This window comes from Drosophila obscura, unplaced genomic scaffold, assembly GCF_018151105.1.
Source record: "Drosophila obscura isolate BZ-5 IFL unplaced genomic scaffold, ASM1815110v1 contig_37, whole genome shotgun sequence".
Taxonomy (NCBI): Eukaryota; Metazoa; Arthropoda; class Insecta; order Diptera; family Drosophilidae; genus Drosophila; species Drosophila obscura.
Genome location: NW_024542825.1, coordinates 612,436 through 639,510, shown reverse-complemented (window position 1 = coordinate 639,510; position 27,075 = coordinate 612,436). Strand labels below are relative to the sequence as shown.

At 43.0% G+C, this 27,075-nt stretch overlaps 1 protein-coding gene across 2 annotated transcripts in view; it reads right to left on the bottom strand.

Annotated features, from left to right (window-relative positions):
* Positions 1 to 27,075, bottom strand: part of LOC111080101 (Down syndrome cell adhesion molecule-like protein Dscam2) — a 121,534-nt gene that overhangs the window by 16,656 nt on the left and 77,803 nt on the right. For both annotated transcript variants that reach the window (XM_022375549.2, XM_022375559.2), the window contains exons 5-6: positions 4,911 to 7,103; positions 4,022 to 4,561 (exon numbers count right to left, since the gene is read on the bottom strand). In XM_022375549.2, coding sequence (XP_022231241.2) covers positions 4,022 to 4,561; positions 4,911 to 7,103 — 2,733 coding nt within the window. The remainder of the gene's footprint in view (positions 1 to 4,021; positions 4,562 to 4,910; positions 7,104 to 27,075) is intronic.

Here is a 27,075-nt window from a genome sequence, read left to right as displayed (position 1 = left end):
TGGGTTATGGACCATCTGGCAAAGGACATTATCGTGTGCGGCATGAGTTTGGGGCAGGCATGCAGACTGGAGACTCCTTAAGCGGCAATTAGCGCTTACAATGAAACGGATAGGTGGTGTGGGCTGGTACGGGCTGGGCTCGGGAGGTGGCAAAAGCAAAAGGGAGTTGCACCGTTGTTTGCCTGCCGCCAGCTCTGTTGTTGCCTCAACACTTCTCTCACTCTCTCTCTCACTCTCTTTTTCCCTGCTGATTCTCTCTGCTGCTGCTGCCTTGCAACCCTTTATTATTCATGCCACTTTCACTTGGCAAATTAGCTGTTACTGCCACTGCCACACAGGCTACTGCTCCTTGCTACTGCTCCTTGCTACTGCTACTGCCACATCTTCCTTCTCCTTTTTGCCACTCCATACTGCCAACCACAGCCTGCTGCTCTACTCCTCTACACCACTCTACTACTCTCTCTGTGGCAATCGTTTTTAAATGCAATTAAGTGGCAATGTTTGCTCTCCTTCTAACTGCTGTGCCACTCTCTCTTCACCACCCTCACCCTCCCCCTACCCCTAGCCCTCTCTCTACTCTTCTTTGGAGTCGTCTTGGCTGCTTGGCTAAGCGCCTTAACATTTTAATTGGCCTTCAAAACAATTGAAACTTGAAATTGCCCCAAATACACGAGTGCCAGACACAATGACTGCCGCAGAAAGTCTGCTACAGAAATCTCAACATTTTAAAGAAATTTAAATTGTGCAGAGTTTTGTGCCGAAAAGTGGATGAAAAAATACTCTGAATAAGTAACCAACTTTTTTGCGCACTTTCTTAGGTATTATGAGTCTATGGGTCAGTTCACGTTTGCTTTTTCATTGGTTTCCTTAACAAGGCTTCAGATGTAGCCACTACATTCAAAAGTTTTCACTTTTATCGTCCACAAACTTTCCAAGAGAGGGCACTGGAGTTACGTTTTGTATCGCTTCTGTATCGATACGTATTTCTATGTATCTATGGATTTTGTGTCTGGATTTTGTGTCTGTATTTTACATCTGTATTTTGCTGCTGTATTTCAGTATCTATTTCTTACTTTTTTCTTTGATATATTTATTTCATTTATTTATATTTATTTTATGTATTTATATTTATTTTATTTATTTATATTTATTTCATTTATTTATTTATATTTATTTATTTTTCTGCATCTTCCTCTGCATCATTTATTGTAAGCTCTCAAGCATGTATAGATTTGGGTATCCGTATCCTGCTTATATCTTTACTCTAACATTTTCTTACATACCTTAAATCTCTACCTACCTCTCTACCTACCTCTCTAAAATCTCGTTTATGTGTAACTTTCTTTTCCTTCCAAGTTCCCTGATAATTCTACCAATTTCTTCCGCTCATTTGTCGCCTACTTTCCCCTTAGAATTCTGCAGCTAAATCTACTTCTAGCTCAAACAAAAAGAAAGCCTGCGTTTCCATTGGTGTGGAAAGAATGGAATTTTTTAATTTTCACATCATTACAAAATACCAAAACGCCACTTGCCCCTCGCCCCTCGCCACTTGCCACTCGCCACCCCACCTGGCTCTGCCGTTGCTTCCTGTGGCAAAACTCCTCTTTCCGTTTTTAGTGTTTCAGATGTGAAAGGTTAATACCTTGCACCCCCACCCCCACCCCACCATGACACTGCCACACGCAGAGGGGCGACACACAACCGTTGCGATGTTTCATGGCTTCAACAAAAGAACTGTTGACGAGGGGGGGACGGACGGCGGTTTAAAAAATAAAGCGAAAACCAGAAACAACAATTAATAATGAATTGTATGGCGAATTGTGTAAAACCACAGACCGCCCCCCCACGCAGTAGCAGCAGCAAGGAAGAAAGGGAACGGAGGGGGGAGGAGCAGAGCATCCCAGCGTCCAGTTTACGCATTCATTTTGTACTCCACACATACACCCAGCCAAGGAGAGAGGCTACAATGCAGAGCGGGGAGTGGGGAGGGGGGAGAGTAGTCCCCAGTTCCAGTTCCCCATTTGAAAGGAGCACACCACACCACAGCGTTGATGATGATGACGGGTACGCCGGGCACCAAGGACCCTCGCTGCAGGATGAATGGACGAGGACGTGCGCGTCAAGCGGCGACAGCAGCCACAGCAGCAGCAGCAGCAGCAACAATGAAATGGAAAGTATATTACAAAACTGAAACTGAAAAGCAACAAAACAAACAGAAACAACAGCAGCAGAGGAGAGCAGCAGCAGCAGCAGCAGCAGAGCAAAAAGCGACAAAAAAACGTTTAGAAAAAAAATTGCTGTTTCAACAAATTCACAACGGAAGTGGAAAGTGCTTTCCCTTCACAGACGTGCGGACTGGACTGCTCTCCCCCGCCACCCATCTGCCTTTCTTTTCGTTCTGAGTGCGTTGCAAGTGAGTCTCTCTCTCTCTGTCTGTGTGGCATGTGTGCTGCTAGGGGGGCCGCTGCTTGATGAATGCGCATTGCCATCGATTTGCCACTCGAACTCCATTTTGCACTTTTCCCCCGCACACACACACACAAAACATTTTCATGGGCAACGCAACAATAATTTCTTTTGCAGGTAAAAACCACACACACCCACACACAAACACACACACACACACACACCTTTTGCCCCACAACCGGTGGGGGAGGGGAGCAGTTACACTCCAGCACGGATTTCATTTTGTTTTGCGGACAATGAAAAATCACCGAAACGTACGAAGAGTACCAAGAGGACCAAAAGTATTTCTCACTTTGGTTTTTTGTTCGCTCTTCTTCGCTTCGCTTCGTTTCGTTTCGTTTCGCTTCGTATTTTCTATTTCTTCTTCCTTTTCACCCTTTGGATTTTTGTAGTTGAAGCTCTTTGTGGCAGGGTATAGGGTATAGGGTAGGATATTCCGAACATTTCCAAAGTTCTTCTAATAATTGTTAAATAATAATAATAATAGGAATAATAATAATAGGAATAATATAATTTAAAAACAAATGATAACTTTGCTGATCTTATTACTTGAGGAGAATATACTCGAGTATATTTCGATTTATTTACATACCTATGCAGCTCAATCTGTAACATAGCAATACTTATTTATACAGCAGTGCTTCTATACACTGCCATTATTATTTATTTATGTAGCTCCATCCGTAATATAGCTATACATATTTATACAGCAGTGTACCTCTATGCACTTCCATTATTATTTTACGCAAAATCAAAACCTTTCTTGATTGTACTTTTCATCGCAAAAAACACCGAATCATCCCTACTCCTTATTGTTAATGGTTTTTTGGTTTTATTCATTCCTTTCATTGCTAACGAATGTATGGCAGAAATTTCGGAAATTTATGGAAAAATTCGTTCAGCATATCAAAGTCATTGGCAAATATTTGAGGAATGTGCTGGAGGGTGTTTTAGATTATTTTAATGTTTTAAATTATTTTAAAATTATTTATTTATAAAATAAATAGTAATTAAAAAAATAATAATAAATAAATTATAAATAAATAATAAATAAATAATTATAATAAATAAATAAATTAATTAATTTTCTTACTTTAGGAACTCAACTCTTTCAAAATTAAGAACATTAATTTATTTATTATTATTGTTATTTATTTATTGTTATTATTATTTATTTATTTATTATAATTTAATTTAAAAATAAATAATTTTAAAATAATGTAATCTTACTTTTGAAAGAGTTGTGCTTCAAAAGTAAGACCCTGATGGCTGATTGTTTATGACAGAAGTGGCATTAGATGTACATTATTCTGTGTTTATATACAAAGAAATTTCCCACAACTTCCCTATTAAGAACTTGCCTTTGTAATTCCCTTAAATATCCCCTAGATATTTACGATTAAATACATTTTCAACTGCCTCCAAAGTGGAATATTTACTGACCTAAGAAATGCAACAAAAATATCCAAAATTCCCACAAAACCCCCCATTTAAATCTAAGCCATAAACCATGTCTGTAGTGTTAGTGTATGCGTGTGTGTGTGTGTGTACTTACATTCATTTCCTGGCATCGTGTGTGCTGTGAGGCCGGGTATGCCATTCACACCAACGCCACTGCCACCGATGCCGCCAACGCCGACGCCGATGCCGCCGCCACCCACACCGATGCCGCCGCCGACACCCATGCCGCTGACAACACTGCCACCAATGCCACCAATGCCCCCAATGCCACCGACGCCGACCACACCGCTGCCGGGATGATAGCTATAGCCATTCTGTGTGGCATAGAGCGCCGTCTTTTGCTCCTCCATGCTGAGGGCCAGGTCCATCGAGTGCTCGAGGGCCTTGTTGTCCAGACCGCTGGCCGGATAATAGGGCGGCGGGGCCTGGCTCTGTTGGGCGGCAACGATGGAGGGGCGCACCGAGTCCATTTCGTAGTCCTTGGCGGCGGCGCTTTTCTTCGATTGATTCCGCTTGCAGCGGCAGAACATGAGCAGCAGGCCGGCAAACAGGGCGAACACAATGCACGAGACGATTATCGCAATCAGTGTGGGCGTGGCCAAAGCACTAGCCTCCGCTATATAGGGACGTCCAACTGCAGGGGTACAGAGAGAGAGAGAGAAGATGAAGCCATGAAAAATGCATTCGCTGAAGGCTTCAAGTGGATGGATGGATGGCAGGATGGCAGTGCAGGCTGGAAGGATGCTGCTGCTGCCAGTGCTGGCTAGCTGGCTGGCTGGCTGGCTGGTTGAGTGATTGATTGATTGTCCATCCATCGGACTGGAGCTGGAGCAGCAGCAGCATCCTTCTCTGACCCATTCAAGTGCTGCAATTGCTCGGTAATGGCTTTGCATATAATGGAAAATCATCAGCGTGTAGCAGCGCAGCCAGTCCTTGCACCCCACCATCCATCTCCCATCATCCATGCTTTTTTTGGTACTTACTCTCGGCATCCGTGTAGTCGCCACAGTGCTCCGGATTGTTGCGCAGACAGAGCTTGACGCGCACCGTCGGCCCCTCGTTGTCATCCTCGAGGGCCAGCGTATTGAGTGCCGCCTCATCCTCATCCTCGCTGATGGTGTGCCCCAGGGCACGGCCGCCGCCAATGCGTCGTGTGCCCATCAGTCGGTCGATGATCTTCTCCTTGTGCGTGGGCCCGTTGCCCGACAGCTGCAGATTGTCCACCGTGTCCACCACCTCCCAGGCGGCCCGCGGCGTGTCGCCGTGCACCATTGTCTCCACAACGGCAACGAGCGAGAGGCATGTGGCACCCACATCGATGCCCAGGGTGCGGCTGCTCGGCTCGTAGGTCACCTGCAGCGGTGGCGGTATCCGGCTGACTTTGGTCGTCACCAGAATCTCATTGGAGTAGGGGGAGCCGCTCTTCGGATTGAGTGCCTTCACCTTGAACGCATAGCTCTGATGCTGATCGAGGGAGGTCACCTTGCAGGGTATGTCCCGCTGGCAGTCCACCTCCACCCAATCCGAATTGGAGTTGGCCAGCGTGGCACAGTCGGGTATCAGTTGCTCCTCGCGTGGCATGGCCACGCGGCGGTAGCTGACAAAGAATTTGGTCTTGCTGAGGCCGCCATCGAAGCCGGGATCCCAGCTGAGCGACACGTAATTGTGGCCCACATCCATCGCACGCAGATTGGTGGGCTTCTCCGGCGGCCCCTTCTGCTGCAGCCGTATGGGGGCACGTATCGTGTTCAGGCTGTTGGCCACGCGGCACGTGTACTCGCCGTAGTCGGAGTGGGTCAGCGCATTGATGCGCAGCACCGACGTGTATATGTCATTCTTGTCGGAGGTGGTGCTGATCTCGTAGTGCCCCTCCGAGGACATTGTCAGCGGCGACTGATTGTTCCCAAAGAGCCACACAAACTCGGGCTTCGGATAGGCCTGCACCTTGCACACCACCTCGGCCGTTTCCCGGATATCGAAGGCCACCTTGTTGTACTGATGCAGCACGATCGGTTCGTGCTCGATGCGCAGCTGCATCGAGGAGTTGGCCGAGTTCACCTCGTTCTGGTAGAGACACGTGTACTGGCCCCGGTCGCCGGGCACCAGATCGTTGCCATTGGGTCGCGCCTTGCCGCGGAACTTCAGCTGGCTCTGGACGGTGACCATGCCGTTGAGGCCCTGATCGGGATTCGTTTGCACCTCGTACAGATTGAGTTCGGGTATGATCTCCACATCGTCCTTCAGCCACTTGACACTGGGCGCCGGCTTGCCCTTGGCGCTGCACGTCACCGTGTAGTCGGTGTCGCCCACACGGCGCGTCATGTGCTGCTGCAGCTTGGCCAGGAACTGTGGCGGCTGGTGGATCTCCAGCACAATGGTGGCCATCATGCCGATGCCCAGCTCATTGACCGCATGGCAATGGTACTTGCCCTCGTTGCCGAGATGGGCTTTCGGTATGGAGTACTGTGGCCCCTGGGCGAGGATCTTCTGGGTGCTCGAGAACTCGCCGTCCATGTCGCGGAACCAGCGATACTGCGGCACCGGCCAGCCCGGCGGATTGGCCGAGCAGGTGAGCGTCACGCCATTGCCCACATGCACCACGGGCTTGTTGGGCGTGATGTACGCCTGGCCGGGCCGGTGGCGGACGAGCAGCGCCACCGTGGAGTTGCCGATGCGCTCGCTGCGCTCCTGGCCCTGGCTGTGCATTATGTTGACCGCTCGACAGATGTAGTTGGCGGCATGCTCCGCGCGCACCGAGGGCAGTGTCAGTATGTCGCCGTTGTAGCGAAAATCGGGGGCGCCCTCCTTCAGCCATTCGATGGTGACGGGCGGCGGATTGGAGGTGACATTGCAGCGTATCGTCACCGTTTCGCCCTCCTCGGCCTCGCGCGTCTTCGACTCAATGACGACCGTCGGCGGGTACAGTATGTCCAGTATGAGCTCCTGTTCGCCGGTCTTGCCCAGGCCATTGTCGGCGCTGCACGTGTACTTGCCGGCGTCCTGCACGCTCACCCGATGGATGGTGTGCACGAGGGAGGAGCTAATGAAGCGGCCGTTGCGTGTCCAGCGGACATTGGGCACTTTTGGCTTGGCGTCCACGTTACACTCCAATTTGGCAGTGCGGTCACGTTCCACGCGCAGCGGATTCTCCGGACCGACCTCGACGCGTGGATAGTCTGTACGGGCGAGAGAGAGCAAAAAGAGAGAGGAGGCGAAAATTAGTCAAGAAATAAGAGACACAGAGAGGGAGTGGAGGAGTGGGGAAGTGGGGGAGTGGGGGTTTTGGGGCATGTGTCCTGTAGGACTCGTACTCGTAAATCAAAGCGAAACCACACAATTTTCTTCGTCCCCCCCGAAAAAATGATGAAAATTAATAAACACGCAGCATTTTTCGGTGGCGTGGCAGGAGGAGAGTCGCTGAGCGGTGGCTGGCATAATCAGACGGCACATCTGAGCAACTTCTAATTGAATTAGCAGAGTCATGGCAAAAGGATCGACAGAAGGCAGGTCCTGGCACTGACTAGCAATGACTAGCAATGGGCCCTGATGATTGGGTTGGGTGCCCTGAGAATGTTGTCTGATTAGACACGAAATTTGTCAATTATTAATTAAACTAATGAAGTGCTGCTGCTGCTGCCCTGACCCTGACCCAAGCAGTCCCTCAGCTCAGCAGCTACCAGAGAGAGAGAGAGAGAGAGAAAGTCATTAACATTAGAGCCGTCACTCTGCTCAGTGAGTGAGGGAGAGTGGCAGGAGGAGCCGACGTAGCTGCTGCTTCGATAATTATGATTTCTTCTAGCTAAGGCGACCTTTTGGTATCGATACATTGAACCAATATCTTTGTGTGTTTGGGAGGTCAGTTTTTGTTTTTGTTTTTTTTTTTTTTTTTTTGATTTATTTTTGATTTTTCCTAGTGCTACAATTAAAACATATTTTTAATGCACTAGTCACAGGTCAACTGAAGGCGTAACTTAAGCTTTAAATATATCGCAGAGTGTGAGGCAAGGAGCGCGTGCAATTTATAGGCATCAAAAATGTTCTTGGAAAGATACAAAAAACAGCCCACAAAAATGCAGCTAAAAAACCTAAAGCCAAAACCTTTGCTTATCTTTCAAACTCTTGGTTTTTTTTTTGACTAAAACTATTTTCCATTTAATAAACGCATTGGCAATTTTTGGAACTTAAATCATAATTTGGCACGCTCTCTTTGAGCCCCAAATGGGACTGACAGCAGTCAGTCAATCCTCAAACAGCAGCCCAAAATGGCTGCCCTTATCTATGCCGAATCAACTAATAGATGAACTTCAAATATACTTCAAATTCAAGAGCAGCTGCCAGCCCCCACCCACCGTTTGACAGCTCGAATCACCTTGGCATAAATCTCGCGCACATTTTGTCAGCCAACTCAACTAATTTCCCTCCCAATTTACATTTTTGTGCCAAGAGAAAAGCGGAGGAAATATAGGTAGAATCCATCTTCAAATTTCGTTGGACTGCAAGTCATAGTGCCCCACCCCCTCCCCCCGCGACATTAGTGGCTGCTCTTATGCACCGCACCGCACGGCACCGCACCGCAAATGGCGTGAAATTATGTCTGCCTGGCCCTCGCCCTTGGGGGCAACCACTTTGTAATTAACTGCCCCACGGATAAGTGTCGCCACAGCGCTGCCCCACCTCCCGCCCCCTTCCATCAGCTGGTGGCAGCAGCAGCGGCTGCCTAATGACTTTGTCCATAAACCCCGCCGAGTGGCAGTCCGTCCAGGAGTCCGTCTGTCCCTTTGGCAGCATTGACAGCAACGAGAGAAGGAAGCCGGGCTGAAGAGCCCAAGAACTTTAGTCTGCCGCAATCCCAAGAAACTGGAGCACATCCCAACCCGCCAACCAGCCAACCAGCCAGCCATCGGACACTGCCAATCCCCGTGCCCCCGTCACCAATCGCTGGGCTCTTAAGAGGTTCACTTCCTTCCCCTGCTCGCTGCTCGCTGCCGCTGCCGCGCTCTGTCTTTGCAGCGTAAATTATAGTAAATTGCGTGATTCTTGCAAGGGGGCGGGGGGGAGTATAGAGGCATTGTGGTCTGCATATTCCAGGTGTCTGCTTGAACTTTTGGACTCTGGTTTTTGTGCCGCCGCAACCGAGACTCAGGCTCTGATTCTGACTCTGACTCTGGCTCTTCTTTTGCGTGTTTATGTGCGTGTAATTACATTTGATTGTGTCTCTGCCACTGCCCCTGCCCCTGCCTCCTTACAGCAAAAGAATCAGCAACAGCAGCAGCAGCAGAGGCAGAGGCAGCAGCAGAACCCAGGCAAAACCCAGCAAAACCCAGGCAAAACCCATTAAAGAATTGTTAGTTAAAATCAACCTCAAAGATCGCGCCACTCCGTGTGTGTGTTTATTTTTTTTTTTTCCCCTGTTTCTGTTGGGTCTCCCCGTCTAAATGGCTTCAAATTGGCTTAATTGTCACTTTTGTGAACATGTTTTACCCACAAAAAAAAGTCTGAAGAAAAGAAACCTCCTCCCATTATGCATTGCACATTCTACACATTTCAGCGCCAAAAGCCATGCAACAACAAACAGCAGCTGCGAGTGTGGCAGCAGGCAGAGAGGCAGCAGGCAGAGAGGCAGCAGTAAGAAGGCAGCAGTCCGAGGCAGCACTCAGAGTCAGAGAATCAGAGAGGTAGCGGCACAAAACTGACCTAAAAATAGGCCCCGCCGCCGTCGACTTTCTTTTTGTGTCCCCCCGTTGATTACTTTAAAATGAGAACCTACCGGGGTGGGGCTACGCCGGCCATAGGAGGAAAGATGTTCTTTCAGGCCGAGTTCCGTTTCGTTCCTACAATTATTTACCCCAAAATGCAGCCCCGCCTTTGCCCTGCCCTGCCCTGCGTGTTCATAAATAATCAAAAAGACTGTGGTGCCTGCAAAAGCGTTGGAAAAAAAAAAACCGAAACAATTTTATGCGTGTTTTGCATATAAATTTTCTTTGCTCGTCCCGCTTAAATTATGTACGCAAATAATTGAATTAGTTTACAGAGTATCCCCTGCCCCCTGCCCGCCTGCCACTCGATGGAAAATCGTGTTAGAAATATTTTTCCAATCAATTGCCAAACTGTTCTGCGCCCTTCAATCTCTCTCTCTCTCTCTCTTTTTTTCTACCCAAAAAGATCTCTCCTTCCTTGCTATAAATTCTCTTTTCTTCTGCCTTGCCTTCAATAAGTTTGCTTTCTTCTTTTTCCTATCTACAAGTACTGAGCCTGGCTGGCTGTGGCCCCCTCCTAACCATTCATTCACTTGGAAAATACTATTAACAAACACAAAGAGGAGCAGACCGTACGTCTAAAAAAAAAAAGGGAGGCTATATTTTTTACACAGATGCCCAACTTGACCTGAGAACCGAACCTTCCCTGCTGCCTCAGTTTACAGGCAGTTTTAGGCATCCTCTGTACACTCCACGAATGGAAACCCTCTGCAACTAAACAAGGACCCCCCTCCTTGTCTTTCTCTAACACAATTTACACTCCAGGAGTAAAAATAAAAACCTTGGGCAAAAAAAAACATTAAAAAGAATTTAGTTTAGATCTGGAAATGTGAAACAATTTATATGGCTATAATCACACACCCCCATCCAACCCCAACCCCACTCAAACAAAATGAAGAAAAACGAGTGCCAACTAAATTTAATTTTCAATTTTCACATCTCCTAACTCAATTTTACAACAAGATAGAAAGTGTGCCATCGATAAACGAAGCTTAAGATACTCTAACAGAAGGATTTTTCGTAAAAGTTGTGGAGGAAATATCAAACAATTTGGTATATAAATTTAATTGATTTATGTGTAGAAACATAAGAGATTTATTTCCAAGTTTTAATGGAATTAAATTTTAAGCACGGAAATATATTTAAAACTGAGTTTTCTACGCACTAAAAATTTAAACAAAATATCTATATAATTTCCCAGGTATAAAATTCCCACTTTGCTAGCAGCTTCACTGCAAAGCGCCCAATTACCCTTTGAAAGTGTATACAAAAAAGTGACAAAAATCTAATGCAATTAGTGGGGGATCTCTTTCGTATCTTTTGCTTTTCCCTGAGCAGCAATTAGTGTTGGACCCTAATTCCAGGGAATTTGCAGCTGTAGCATTTGAGGATTTCATTAGAGTGGGGATTTGCCGCCCCCACTCACGATTAATTTGCCACACAGCAGGTGGAAAAAGGTGGAAAATGTAGCTACGAGAACGAGCAATAAAATTAGCAAACAGCAGAAAGCTAATATTAATTTTAATTTTAATTGCAACAAAAGAAATTCCCCAAAAAAAAAAAAGAAAAGCACCAAAAAAAAAAAAGGTAGAAAGGGAGAGGGAGAGCAAGAGAGAGAGAGAGATAGGAAAAAAGGGAATCCTCGAAAGAGTGCAGTGCAGAAGGCAAACAAAATCCATTAAAAATAATCGACAGAGCTTTAACGTTCAAGTCAATGGCCATTGCTTAACTTGGCCAAATCCAATTTGGATGTGTGTGGGTGAAGCAGAAGAGAGGTGCAGAGAGGGGCAGTGAGAGGCACGCGCTTCAGGCCACAGGCCACAAAAAGCCACAGCCAAAATGGAGGCAACAAGGCAGAAAGAAGCAAAAGCGATTTGTGATATGCCCAACAAGCGGGCGGCGAAAAAACCCCCCAAGCCAGGCAAGCCAGGCAAACCGAGCCAATAACCTTCATACTCTCACGCGAAAATAGGCAAGGGCGCCCACTACCACACCCGCCGCTACCACTAAAAGATAAATGATAAGGCGAATAAGCCACACGATTGGCAGAGCCCAAGGCCCTAGGTCTGCGCCTGCCCCTGCGCCGCCTCTTCCTTTCATTTGTAACTAATGAATGTTAAAACTTTTAAAAACGAAACAACCAATAAATTACAGGCCTTTAATTTGAGCAAAAGTATCTGCTGCTGCTGCCCAGCGAGGAGTGTTCTTTTCTCTGGATGGATATGGGGATATATCTGCTGCTGCTGCTGCTGCTGCTGCTGCTGTGAGTTTTCTGTGGGCATCTTGCGCAAGTTGATGTTGCCATGATTTTCATCATCTACTAAATGTTTTTCTTTGGCCTTTCAAGTTTTTCTCGTTGCCAAGCTGCTGCTGCTACATATGGATGGATGCTGCCTGCCTGCCAGCAGCTGGTTTGCTTTTCTAACTTGCTAGTTTTCTTTAGTGGCCCTTACACAGGGAGAGAGGAAGAGACAGGAGAGTTCCTATAGCTACACAGATACTCCAACCAGAGACATAGATATGTACACTCATAGCCATAGCCATAGCCATAGCCATGGCCATTGCCTGTCTTGTTTTGCTATTAAGTCAAGAATTTTTATAGCATTTAGTTGGAAAAGCTCAACATATTTCCACTCCAGAATCTCTCCAACATCCTCTCAAGAGTGGGCTGTGGTGGGGGGGCTGCGCTACGCATAACTCGTGCCTGCTGTCAGCGCATTTGAGCTATGAGCTCTGTGTGGTTTCTGGGCTCTGGGCTCTGGCTTTTTATTAGTTTCTTGTTTGGTTTTGCCCCTGCCAGCCCCTGCCAACTGTACCCTTGTCTTTGCCACCAAATGTCTCTGGTTGTGCGGGCTGAAAGTGGTTTTCGGACCAGAGATCCATACACACACAGACACACACAGACACACACAAATTTCTGGCTAACTAGTTACTAAATTGAGCGCATAAACTAAAACAACTGCGGCCCCACCGCAGCAGAGTAGGGAGTAGGAGTAGGAGGGAAGGGCAAGCCAAGAGGCGGCGGCAGGCGACCCAACAAGACAAGACCAGACCAGACCAAAGAGGAAACTGGCTGGTAACTGCTCATAAATTACAGGAAGACACTAGTCAGGCGAGGACAGGCGAGGGCAGACGGGGCAGAGGGAGTGCTGCCAATGGTGGACAGTATTTAGCAATCACATTAAGTCCAAGAAACAAGAACAAGAAAATCGTTTAATTGAACACCAGAAACCAGTTGGAGACTACAACTTGAAGAGACTTCGCGACGCGAAAGAAACTCAGACACAAAAAAGGACACAACATACAAGATACAAGTTGCAGTTGTAGCTAGCAGAAAAAAAGAAGATACTTGGCACATCCATAAATGATCAACGATGTGAAGTTAATGCCAGGCAACAGGGAAAAACAAAAGAATATGTGTTCCAGGAAAACAAACAGAGCGAAAAAAAGGGAATTAAATGCGCAAGAAAACTGCAGGAAAAATGTATGCCTAAGAATGCAGCAACTCAAGGTTGGAAAGATGCTTGGGGAAACTGTACTGTACTTATTGGAAATCAATGAGGTTGCAGCGCAATAGGAAAACAGATTTGAACACAGCTTGGCTCTAAAAAAGAACTCTCAATAAATTAAAATAAAAATCAGCTGAAATTTAATCAAATAAACTACATGAAAAATACTACAAATACTACCACTGAAAGTGCAAATGCAAAATCAATAAGCGAAACATACATTTTGTATGCAATATTCATATACTGAAATACATAAGTGAAAGTCCACAAAGATTAAGTTATTAAAAAATTAATTTAAATTAATTTACTAAAATTGTACGTATCTGGTTTAGTAAATTAATTTTAATAAATTTTTTAGTTATTTAATTATAATTATAATAAATTATAATTATAATAAATTATAAATTATAATTTGCTTTGCAACAGATTACTTGGTGAGATAATTTTCATAATTAATAATAATTAAAAAAATTTGTGAGGCCTTAAATTATGGCAAAGATCCAAAAAATATATGCAAACAGTTATATGCAATTGGAATGCATGGCAGATGCATTCTGGAACACACATTTTCTTCGAAAGTAACTTCAAAAGAGGCAACTAGAAGTGTGTTATTGCACAATCGAAAATGTTTTCGTGTTCGTGCCTAAATACAGATCCATCAAACGGCAACATCAACGAAGCAGCAACTGGAAAACGTGCCATAAAAAGATGGATACACACACACAAACACTTTCATGCGAGTGTTTTCCACTTAAAAGCGATCACGAACTGTGGTGGATCAAAGCCAAGCAAAGCAAAAACAAGATATAAAGATACCCGAGCATATTTTCTCCAGGCAAAACAAATGTTTAAGGCTTTTGTTATTGTTGTTTCAGGTTTTTGTGTCACTTTTCTGTGGCACAAAATCACTGGACAAAATCTATGCCCCTCTTGCTCCGCCACCAACATCAACTCTCCGAGGAAAATAGGCAAATGAAATGTGCAAAAAAGGCCTTTAAAAAACCAAAAGCAATAAGAGACCAAAACCAAACTGATAAACGGACAAATGTTTATTGTACTAAAATTTTTATTGGCCGCACAGGCATAGGCATAGGCATGGGCACACAGGCACATATGCAGATACAAGATACAAAGATACATACTGGCCTACTGGCTACTGGTACTAACAGTACATACATACATGATGTGTGTACAACATGCGTTGAGGGACAATGGTTTTTGGGCCATAAAATGAAATCAAATTGTGCCGACCAAAGCAAATGTTTGGTCAAAAAAAAACAACAACAAAAAACAGCAGCAACAAAAAAAATATATAATAAAAGACAGCAGCACGGCACAAGCGACGGAAACGTTAGATAGATAGATACTCTTCTGTAGATTCAACGATTAATGGCTTGAGATGTGTAATATATTCAGCTGAGCTTGTTAGAATATGATTTAGTTATGGAAAGATTCAACCAAAAAAAAAACATTTATATAAACTATTTATTTGTGGCGTTTATTTGGAAAAATGTAGGCTAATATTTATTCCAAAAATAACCATTTTTGTAGCTATTATTTCTATTATAGCTATTTTTCATAGTTAAACAAACTAAATAAATGTTTTCCACGCTAAAACATATTTAAAAGCAAAAAAAAGGGGGAAAAAAAGGAAAAATAAAAAAAGGAAAAATGACACACACAAAATTAAATACTTTTATGAGTTGCAAAGCCCTTCTCTTAGCCCATGAAACCCTCTCTCTTAGGGCACAAATGTTCGTAAAAACAAAAGATAAATAAAAGAGAAAAATCAAGTAAAGATTTAATAAAATATTGCCTCGCATATGCAGCATGAATTTTATGGATCTGCTGCTGCTGCCACACTGCCCCTGCCACTGCCACTGCCCCTGCCACTGCCACTGCTGTTTGCCTTAAAACATATTGATAAACTACAGACGGACTCTGTGGACGGACTGACTCTGTGTGTGTGTGTGCTGCAAATGAACGTGTAAACAAACAGATGTATCTGTGCATCTGCCAGATACAAATGAACAAACACAACATAATTGGAAGGCGGCTGGGCTGGCTCCAATTCCCCTTGGGGCCCCACACCATTCCCCAATCCCCATTCCCCCCTCTCTCGCCTTTTTCTCTGTCCAGTTTTCAGTTTATTTTTATGGCACACAATTTGTGGCAAATCAATGAAAAACTTGTTCTAATTTTATGGTCTTCTCCACATGTTCCAGACATAAACAATTTCCAGCCAAAAAAAAACATTTCTAAATTTCTCACTCTATCGAACACCTCTCTCCCTGTCGCTCTCTCTGTCTCGCCCTCTCCCTCTGTGTGGCAGCAGCCTGCTGCAATCAAAGTTGCTCCCAAAAATTAATTTAAAAGGCAGCAACAAAAAGTTTTTCTCTCGCTATTTAAACAACACAAATTTTTCGTAAATTGTCTAGTTCGGAATTTTAATGGTAACGCAACAACAACAACAAAAGGAGCAACCCGGAAAATGGGAAATGGCTCTGGGACTATATAATTTTTCGGTAGCTACTTTAAATAGGCAGCAAAATTATTGACAAAGTTTTTTGCTCCCCACATGGAGATTCAGAGGGAGAACAAATGGTTGGAGAGCAGAGGAGGGGTGAACTGAAATGATGGGCTGATGGGCTGTTGGGTGCTACAGGGCGAAGATCTAGGGAAAACTCTGCGTCGGTTGATAATGCGAGAGGAGAGCGAAAGCGAGAGCGAGAACGAGAGAGGCCACAAACGATGTCATTAGTGTTGGCATTTGCTTTTGTTGCTGCCGATTCTCATTCCGAACCCCTCGCCGCACCATAGCCGTTTTCCTTTATTTGCACAGTAGCTAGCAGATGTGGCAGAAGGAGAGAGCCAGAGATGCGGCATAAATGTGGCAGCAAAAACTGGTACCTACCATAGACACAACAAAAAAGTAACAACAGCAACAAAAACAACAAAAAGTAACAGAAAAACTTTTGCTTTTTATTTATTTACTTGACGCGCAGCAACAGCAAAACAAAAAAAAAAAGAGCACCAAAAGTGGAAGCAAACAAAAGTTCTGCATAGGCTGGTGGCCCAAAAAATTTAGATACTCCATGGGGAGTTCTTGGGAATCTAAAGGTTCCTCCTGCGGATGCCCTTGCAGGCAGGAGAAGCAACAAAAAAAAATCCACAAATTGTATTTAAAAGTGGGCCAATGTTAGAGCTAAAGTTTAATGCATAAATCAAAAAAATATTTTTAGTAATTAGTTGAGCTATTTCATTAATTTAGTGTCAGTCTTAGAGTCTCGCTAAAAACTTGCAGCAAGAAAATAATCAAATTCTCTTGCAAACTAGTCTAAATACTCTGAATATTTAATAGAAGAATTCTACACACTTATTTCCATGAAAGAAAAAGTTACTTGCACATTGTTGCCGCTTAAAAAGGATTTTTTTAGTGTACTGGATGCATCTGCTACCCACAGTACTTTTTCTCTTTGCTAGAACAATCTTCACTAAGCCACATAACCCTATAATATCTATATATAACATTATACACATTATATACATATATATAATCCTATAACCTTTTGTCGAACTCCATCTGAAACCCCTATTACCCCTTTTTTGGCGCTTAGAGTATACAATTAAATAGGCCAAGCGATTTGCTCAACGCGTAAAAATCAAAAGAAAGAGGCCAAACACACACACACACACTTTTCCTCTGGCAGCTACACACACAGTTAGAGATGCAAATACGCAGACACAGAGACACACACGAAACACAGATACACCCACACACACACACGCAGCACGTAAAGTAAATTTTTGAATGGCGTAATTTTCGCCCGAAACAACTTGGAAAATAGGAAAAACGATGACGATGATTATGATGGAAACATTGAGCGGAGCGAAGAGCAAACTGCTGAACAGTTTGAGCAATTGCAAGCAGCAGCAGCGGCTTTGTTTAACTTTCCACACAAAAAACGAGAGAGGGAGAGAAAGCGAAAGAGAAAGCGTGTAGGGAGTCCTCTCTCTGTTCTTCCTTCACATAAAACAAAAAAAAAAACAGCAACAAAAGCAAGCAACAAAAAAGTGTAGCCAAAAATTAGGCGCAGAAAGGAAAAGAATTACTTGCAAAAATAAATAAAGCAAATAAAAGGAAAAGTTTTGCTGCTGCCAGCAGCACGTGCGGGGCAGGGGCAGGAGCATGGGGCAACCCCCATTCTAGCTTGATAACCTTGTCCCCCATAATAAACTCAATTCATGCCACACATTTTCGGAGGGGGGGGCAGGAGTTGCAGAACTTGCAGCTGCGTCTGCAAGTGGAAGTCGAAGTGGGTGCCCCCTGGGTTTTTCGGAGACCAGAAGTGCCATTGTCTTGGCGACTGGTCGCTCGGCTCGCCCCTCGCCACGTCTTTTGACCTAAATAATTAAATTCATTTGGCAAAGCAGGCGACCGAAAAGGCAGGACCCACCCGGCAAGCGGCAACAGCAAAATACAGCAACACAAAGGGAGCGTCTGTTTGGGGGGAGAGCGGCGAAGTTCGAGATACTCTGGGAAATTCAGAGATCTGATCTACTGCCTATAGCAACTGGGAAGGTTCTGGCCAGAGTTTCAGCCTCACGTTAAACGCTTTCCGCATCATGCAGCAGTGCCCATCGGTTGCAGATCGATTGAAGCTTCTGTTGGGTGTCCCTCAGCCTTGGCCGGCGAACATCTATACAAAATCCCAATACGCTAGAGACCCAAAAGAGTATCTAAAAAAAGCTTTCTTTTCGCAGACTTAATGGTTGTCCTTAGAGCAGAGCAGCTGCTCCGCTCTCTCTCTCTCTGTAGGAAATGCATTTCATTTTATTTCATTTAATTTTATGTTAAATTAATTTGCTGCTGCTGGTCCTTCTGTTGCTGTGCTGTTGCAACACAGTGGGGCAGCATCCAAGAAGACTTGCACTTTTATGCAGATTTTCCATTGCTTTTGTAAATATTTAGTTAATTTCCAAGAGATTTCCCACTTCGTTCGCGTCATTTGAGGGGGCGAATAGGGAATAGGTAAATGTCTCTTAGCCAGAAATTGCATTAAGGCGGAAAGAAAGAGACATAGAGAGCTATACAAATGTATCTGTATCTGTTGCTCTAGCTGTGTAGCTGTGTATCTGTATCTGCAGCTGCTGCTATTTCCTGCTGCTGCCAGTCTCACTTTTAGTTTAATTTCCCTGAAAGGTGTCTGAAAATAGTTACACAAATTGCGTTGACTTTGCATTTTTGTTCAGTCGAAAGAAAGTCAGAGAGCGGACAAAAGGGCAGCACAAAAGAGTGGGGCAAAGGTAGTCCAAAAGTTTTTGGGTACAGGTTGAGCAGATGCGGATGCGGATGCAGATGCAGCTACAAGATACTGTTGTCGCTGGCTAACCTTTTGAACTTTTTCTGTTAACTGCAGCTGAAATATTGTTTATTTTTTTCTCAGCTAACGATCTTTGATTTTTTTGTGGGTTTTGAAACGGTTTGGGAAGTGTCCTCGAAAAATTCCTTTTGTTGATGTTTCGCTTACAAAACTGTATGCATTTTATCTGTTAAATTTGGCAACTTTGAGAGAGAAACTAATACATTAAAGTTCGCCATAAAAGTGTGAAGTTTATTCACTGAAAATTAATTAACATTTTGCTTTTTTTCTGACTAAAAATAAAGCATGAAAATGATCATCTTTTAGCCTGCATTTTCTTTTTTTTTTACCATCCACAAAATATTATCCAAAACTAATAATTCTCTTTATAGTTCTCTTTATAATTTTTCTAGCCATAGAGTGTCTGTCGTTTCGTTGTTGTTCTAGCTTATTTTTTCTTCATTTATTTCTTGGTTTCAGTTGTGTCATGATTGCCACGAAGCGGTGGCAGCACCAGCTGCTGTTGCATAACTCAGGGCGCTTCATCATCGCATGGCAGTGAGGCAGGACAGGCAGGGCAGGCAAGAAGCTAACCCCCGGGGAACGGACACACACACACAGTGGCAACAAAAACAAATTCGAATGTTGCTGTTGCAGTGGCAGTGTTGCAAGCTACGGTTGTTTTTGTTATGGCAGCCCAGCGGCCAAAGCCAGAGCCACAGCCAAAGCCGCTGCTGCTGCTGCTGCTCCTGTTGCCACTACTACCGCTGCATTTTGGTTGCCCCCAAGCGGCGTCAGCTGCTCCAACTCCTGCTGCTGCTGCTGCTGCTTCTGCCCCATCAACTGATACTCCTCCTCCGCTGACTGCTGGGTGCTCCGCCTCCCACTATCACCACACCGTACCACACTCCCTTATATGGTAGTTCTTGCCCCGGTTGCTGCTGCTGCTGCTTCTGCTGCTATTTGTTGTTGCAAGTCAAGTAGAAGCTGCACTAACTGTAAACAATGCAAACGGCCGAAGCCCCCAGCCACAGCCCACAGCCACAAAAACCTCTCCGCTCACCCGCAGCTCCAGGCAGGAGCAGGCGGCAGCAGCCCAAGCAGCAGGCGAAATGTAAATAAAATTTTTAAATTAACTCCCGGCAATGCCACGTGCGCTCCTCCACAGCTTCCAGCTTTGGTTTTTTTTTTTTGTTCTCTTTTCTTTTGGATACCCTGCAGCAGCAAAGATATCAAAAGGGAGTATGTTGTGTGAGCTCCAGCCATGTACATATGTATCATGGTAGAGTGGTAGAGGCAAACAGGAACCTTGATCTACCATCATTTCGATCCTTACATTTTATGTTGTTTTTTTCATTTATATTATTATATTATATTATTATTATTATATAATATTATATTATTATTATTATTATTATTATATAATATTATATTATTACATTATTTTGTATTGTTATTATTATTTTATTTTTTGTTATTATTATTATTTTTTATAAATTAACGCCAAGACGGAACGCAAAATATTTCCAACAATTTCAGAGGGTTCACATAAGCCATATTCCCATTTTCCCACTCTCCAGCTAAATGCCAAAACAAATACTAAGACCAGAAATAAAATCCACATAAAAGTGTTCAGGGGAAATATATATTCTGTGGCCGCCTTTAAATTCAAAGAAAATCTTAAAGCTTTCATATCCATTAAAATATAGTAAATATCCAATAAAATTAAAGGCAGCTAGGCTAGCAGCTATCCTTTGGCACCTATCCTTTACACCTTGCTACATTTTTCACTAATTTTCCAGGGTATCCTGCCAGTCTTTCCATTACTCTGCTTTAGATTCGCTTTCATTCCCTTTTCATTCAGTTTCTGTTTCTGTTACAGTTGCATTTGCAGTGTGTTGTGTGGCATGGCTTCCTACTGTTCCTCCTGCTCCTCCTCTGCTCCTCCACAACCAAAAGTCGAGCAGCAGGCAGCAGCAGGCGAGGCAGTGAGGAAAAAACCATCTGCCATTTGCTGCAGGAAATGTATCTACATATGTAACGTGCAATATTCAAGATTCTTCTTGTTCATAGTACGGCTCCAGTGGCAGTTCCAGTAGTGCCAAGTAACAGTAACAGTACCAGAACTCGTACTACTCGTACGACTCGACTCGTTTGAGTACTTTTTCTGTAGTTGTTTTTTCTCAGGCCACCGATACTACGATACCCCTATACACATACCCATAGCCCCCGCTTCCTCCTATCGCCCCTCCACCATTTATGTGTTGTAGTTTTCCGTGTAGTTTTCTTTCTTGCCTTGTTTTTTGTGTGTACTTTTTTTTATTTGTTGTTTTGGTTGGCATTTTAGCTTTTGTAACTTGTTCCATTTGTTCAGCACTTTGCGTAGTTTTTCCCCCATTTCTTTTCTTTTCTTTTTTCATCTTTCATGGGTTTTCTTTTCTTTACTTTTCTTTATTCTTTTTTTTTCTTTTCTTTATTCTTTTTTTTTTTTTTTTCTTCTGCCTTGCTTTTTTTTTGCATTTGTTGCTATTTTTGCTGGTTATTTTTTTTTTTTTTTTTGGGTGTTCTTTAGCACTGACTTCCGATTCCTCTCTTTTCCATCTCTCTCTCCCTTCTCAGTGTCTCCCAGCATTCTCATCATCATCATCATCAGCGCCTGTGGAGTGTGATGATATGTGTGGTACTTCGATAGTTTTCTGCACTTTCCGCGTTCTCTCATTCCGTTCTGCCACATCTACTGACTTTATTTGCTTGCGGATTTTTCATACTTTACTTCTTTTCATACTCCCCACCATCTCTCTCTCTCTCTCTCTCCCACTCTGTCTGTCTCTTTCTTTGGTTAGTTCCTTAAATCGCGACCGCACTGCACTCCTTCGCAGTGGCTCTTCTCTTTTGCTCTTTCCCTTTTGGGCCTGTCAATTGCCTTGCACTTCTACATATATACTAACTTAGTCAGAGGGTATTATCCATTGCTTTATTGGGTTATCTGGGGGCTTAGTTTTGCAGGAGGAGCCGCAGTTGCAGTTGCCAGTGGCTTTACTATATAAAGATAATAATGATTTATGACCTTTGAACTACAGGGAAATACTCCAAGGATGTGCATGAGAAAATATACGAGTGGTTGTTTTTCTACATTCTACATTTAAAGTAGTGCAAATTCTTGTGCTATATAAAGAAATTCTCTTTTCCTTTTCATATATATTTCTAGTAAATATTTTTATCCATCCAGGAACCATCTCTCTTGGGGTTTATCTTCTTTGGGCAGTCATTTTCATACACTTCATTGTATTTCTTCCGCCTAAATGAATTCTAGAGCTTCACAGATCTGTATACAATTTATCTTAAAATATTTCCTAGCTTGAAACTTAATATGAGACACATTATGGAGCAGATATTTTGGATATAAAACACTACTAGTGCCTCAACTGATTATTCTGCAAAATTCTATAGTTTTTCCGCACAGCAAAAAGCTACCTTTCGGCACCAAAATGCTCCAAAAACATCCCTTCAAAGAGTATTCCAACTGCCACTTGCATCTCTCATCCTTTCTGTCTCTCTCTCTCTCTCTCTCTCTAGCTGCATATTTTTGTGGCCCCAAGCAACATGTGTTGCGTGTCCTAAAAATGGTTTACAACTCCAAAATGTTATGCTTTTCAGCCGCTTTGCTATGTTGCTGCTATGATATTTTCACCCCTCTAAAATTCGCGCACATTGCAACTGTTTTAGAGACCTAATAAATTTACATGTAGACATTGATATGTCTGTAAATATATTGCACGTTTTGCCCCTCTTCAGGCAGGGCTTGTAAAACTAAAATATAATTTGATAATTTCCGGTGCAGAGAATTTCCCCTCTGGTATTTACCACAAATTAGTTTAATAGAAACGGGAAAAATAATTTTTAAAAAAATAAATAAAAACAAAAACAATAAACCAACTTTTAATTAGCCAACAAATGGTTTGGGGGCAACAAAACAAAACAAAACAGACAGGAAAGACGGCCGCAAATTTTCATCTGAAATGTAATTAAAACGTATTTCATGGGAAAATTCCTGGCGGGAAAACAACAAAAAAAAAACCCAAAAAACCATTCATATTTTTGGTCAAGTTCTACGAATTTCAGTTACACGAAAAATCCGCAAAATAAAATCGACAAAAAAAAAAACAAAGAGACAAACCGAAAGGCAGTTTTAGGCCAAAATGTACATCCAATTGATGGAATCAACTTTCGTGGGGCAAGTCCATGGATTTTCGTTGAGTTTTCCATGGGTTTGATGGGCACCCACAAACCATCGAGTGTATAACAACTGCAACATTTGTTTGGGGTCAGTAGAGTGGAGTTTTCCACTGCATAGTTTTCAATTGAAAACGGAAATCTCTTATTTAGTCTGGTGTTTGTTTCTTTTTTGTATTCCTACTGCAACAGCAAAGTTTTCCCTATCGCTTACAATCCTTTAGATGTGTGCTTGTGGCTTAGAAAGGTTTAACAGGCGGTTCGCCATGGGGGGGATTCTAATATGGGGCATAAAGGTTGCATATATGAGAGCTCCTACGGATCAGAGAGAAGTGCACAAATTTGTAGAGAGGAGAATCCTCATGCTGGCACAATGTCTTTAGTGGGATATATCAGATGCAACAAAGCACTCAGCGACTGCTTTATGGGACGCTTTTGTTAAGAAAATTCTACAATATTTTAGGTAATTTTTAACCTTTTTTAAAATATGAATAAGTTTTGTTTCAAAATAATTATTATTATATGTTATTATTATTATTTTATTATTATTTTATTATTATTTTATTATTATTTTATTATTATTTTATTTTTAGTATTTTATTATTATTATATTAATATTATTTTTTTATTATTATTATTATTTTATTATTATTTTTCTAGAATAATTTTATATTGCATAAATTTAAATAAAAATTTTTTTTTCATTTTGTTATTCCAATTCTCTCTCCAATATTCTCCAATTTGTTTGTGATATTTATTTTTTATGTTTCATATTCGTCGCTGGTTTTCTGCTTCTCATTTTGTTTGATATCTCAAATTTTATGATCACTTTCTGCCAGCTCTGCAAAAAGAAATGTCCCTTCTGAAGCATTTCGCCGCTTTGGCTTTTCCCTCTTGACTTCTCTCTCTCTCTCTCGAACTCATGTCGCTACCAACCGAAATCAACTTTGGCTCTGACCGAAAATGCAATAATGAACATATCTGAGTGGCAGTCATCTGTGTGGGGCACACGACAACGACAATGACAACCAAATGACGCCACATTCCACAATCCATTTCAAAGCGAAAACCGATTCATGCATCCCAAAAAGCGTCTCCAACTGAGAGGAGGGTACGGGGCAGAGATGAAATGAGTTGTGCATAATGTTAGTCGTTGTCCCTTTGAATGAATGTCCTGTGAATGATGTGTGGGAGGGATGTACGAGGAGCGCTGGTTCCCGATGAATGATGCAGGGGCTGCACTTTGTAGGAGGATGTTGCCACTGAACGATGTATGGGCGGTGGTCTATTATGAATGATGGATGGCTGGTGTGTTTGTGTTTCTTTGAATGTGTTCTAGATGCTCTTCTTGAATATGGGTAGAGTAGCTACCATTGATGATTATGTAAACCCTAAAAGGGTACATGGAAATAAGCCATGGGCTGCCGTCTCAAAATGATGTAGAGATTATATTTTTCCTGAATGATACAATAAATGTTGTTCCCCGATTGATATAGGGAATGATATCAAATTGCTGCTGGTTCTCTGCTTAAATGCTTTTCAGGAGGGGACAGGACAGTGTTCCCCCTCTGTATGATATAGGGGCTGGCTTATGTGATATTATTTCCACCCCAAAAATCTCGCACAAAATCCCTGACGCACTCTCCCCCCCACCAAACACTTATTTGCTCGTGCTTCCACTTTTTGGGCAGTGTCAACACAATTTGCAAGCTGATCATTTTGACAAACTGCTCCCCACACACACAGACACACACACACACACACACTCACACAATTCATTAGTCAGTCAGTGGAAAAATATTTCAGAATCCTCTGCAGCTGCAGTGGCTGTAAAAATTCCAAGCTCCCCCGCTCCCCCTTTTTGGGTGCAAAAGAGTCAAATTTTGGCAATGTGAAAATTTTTGTAAATACAAAAATTTTGTGCAATGTGCGGCTTGTGCAAATTTGCACACATTGCGCAAATTGCATTGCATTCAACAGCTCACAGAATGGAGAGAGGAGTACAGAAAAAGGAGGTAGAGGCAGAGCAAGAGCAAGAGAGGGAGCTGGAGACAGACAGACAGACAGAGGCCATAGCTCGGTGAAGAGGAGTCGTCTCTCCTCTCCACAGCTGCTGCTGCCACTGCTGCTCCCCTGCAAAAGTCAAACAAATGTGCAAAATTAGCATTTTGACATTTCAATTTTGAATATTATTGACATGTTTACGCGTGTGTGTTCCTCTGTGTGTGTGTGTGCCAGAGTATCTGTGAGGGTTACTGCTGGTTGCTGGGTTGCCTGTTGTCCTTTCGTTGCTTTGGTGTCCTGGTTGGTTCCATTGATTCGCAGAAATTTACTTTAATTAGCAGCAGATACAATGATAATGATCATCAGCCCCATATATATCCATGATGTGTGTGGGCGTGGCATGTCAGTGTTTGGTTTTATTGAAACAATGCCGAAATCATTGTCCGTCTGTCTGTCCATACCGCCTGCCTGCCCTGCCCTGCTGCAACCCATACACCACGTCAGCGTTGGTCGTCGACAGGCGACAAGCGACGCGTGCTGTTTGCACTGTTGACATCATCCACACACAGACACACATACACAACCCACACATTCACATCCACATCATCATCATCGACAACAACAATAGAACGAGAGATATATGTTGATGGGGGGTCGAAAGGGGGAGGGGGGGGTGAACCATCATGACTAACAATCCAAAAGTTTGTTTTTGGTCGTTTCGCATATCATCGAACAGAAGCCCCACTGCCCGCCCTCTCCCTCACTCTCTCGCTCTCTCTCTCTCTCTCTCAGAAGCCTCCGTGAATGGGTTACGGTTTATGGAAATTGAAATGCTTTCAATGCATGTCTCACCCTCCCTCTCTCGCACTCTTTGAAGGGTTTATGCTATTTGTTCAGTTGCTGTCATCGTTGGTAGTAGGAATATATGCATATATATCTTTTGGACGTAAATAAAATCTCTCTCTCTCTATCTCTCCCTAGTGGGTTTATTTATGAATGTATTTAAGCATTGATCATCAATATTCGTTATCGAATTATGGGGTATCTACAGATCTTTAAACATTTTCTCACTTTCTGTATCTTATATTTACAATCTTTTATACTTAAAGTTATTTGACTTTGTGCCTCGATAAAAAAAACGTTTCAAAGGATTTTAAGTTAAAATTGTGTACACACTTCTTCGTCTTCATATTCAACTTTCGTTTTGGAATAATATTTTGAAGCTTTGCAACTCTATTTTTAGCGTTTTCCAACAGCATTTAAAATATTTATTCATTTTAAAAACCAACAAAAAATTGCTTCCTGGAGCGCACACATCTATTGTATATTTTCCAACTATTTTTATGCCAAATAGGAATTCGAATTAAAAAAAAAATTGCTCCAGGAGCAGCCAAAAGCAGCAGCAATTTGTTCCCATGAAATGGAAGAGTTCCAAGAAAGATATATAAAGGCTGCTGGGCCGTTCTTCCACATAAATATCTTCCCATATTGAAGCCCTTTTCTACTCCAAAGTTTTCCACGTTTCCTGCCTTCTTTCTAATACAAAACTTTTCCTATTCTTCTCTCGCCTCTGTTAAGAATTCCGTTTTGCTCCTACGGAAAGGAAAGGACACCTTCTTTCTTTGTGAGGAATGTGTCTCTCACACTCTCTTTCGGTCTCTCTGTCTCTGTAAATCTTTTATTTCAATCGCCTCAAATGCTTAACAAAGAAAACATTTTCAGGGCTTTCTGTTTTTGGTGTCTGGTTTTTTCCCCACATACCAGAAGTAGAAACCGCATTCATGGAACATTACCCAACTCAAAAACCCAATCCACAGACAGTAACCCGTAACCCGTAAAGCCTTAGCCCTTAACCCAGTAACCCGTAACCCTTAGTCCTATCTCATTCCAAAACCTAAACCGATTTCGTATATAGCAGAGGCAACTGAAAACAGGCACCCAAAAAGTGACCTCAACACGCAAAGGCCTATCATCCTTTCCGACCCACAGCAAAGCAAAGCAAAGCAAAAAAAAAAATAAGACAAGATGGTAATGAAGCATCTCAAACGGAGGCGTTTAGGGTTTCCTTATTCTTACTGCTTACAATTTTCCAAAGGGGTTTGGGGCATACACACAGATACTTTACTTCCTTTTCCGGCAGAAGAGGCCCACAGCTGAGGCTGATGATGTCTTTGCGTACCATTTGCCATTTTGCGGTGGAGGAGCTGCAGGCAGAGGCACAGGCACAGGCCCAGGCCAATGCACGATTTTTTGTTCTTTCCTGCTTTGTTTCTAGAAGGTCAA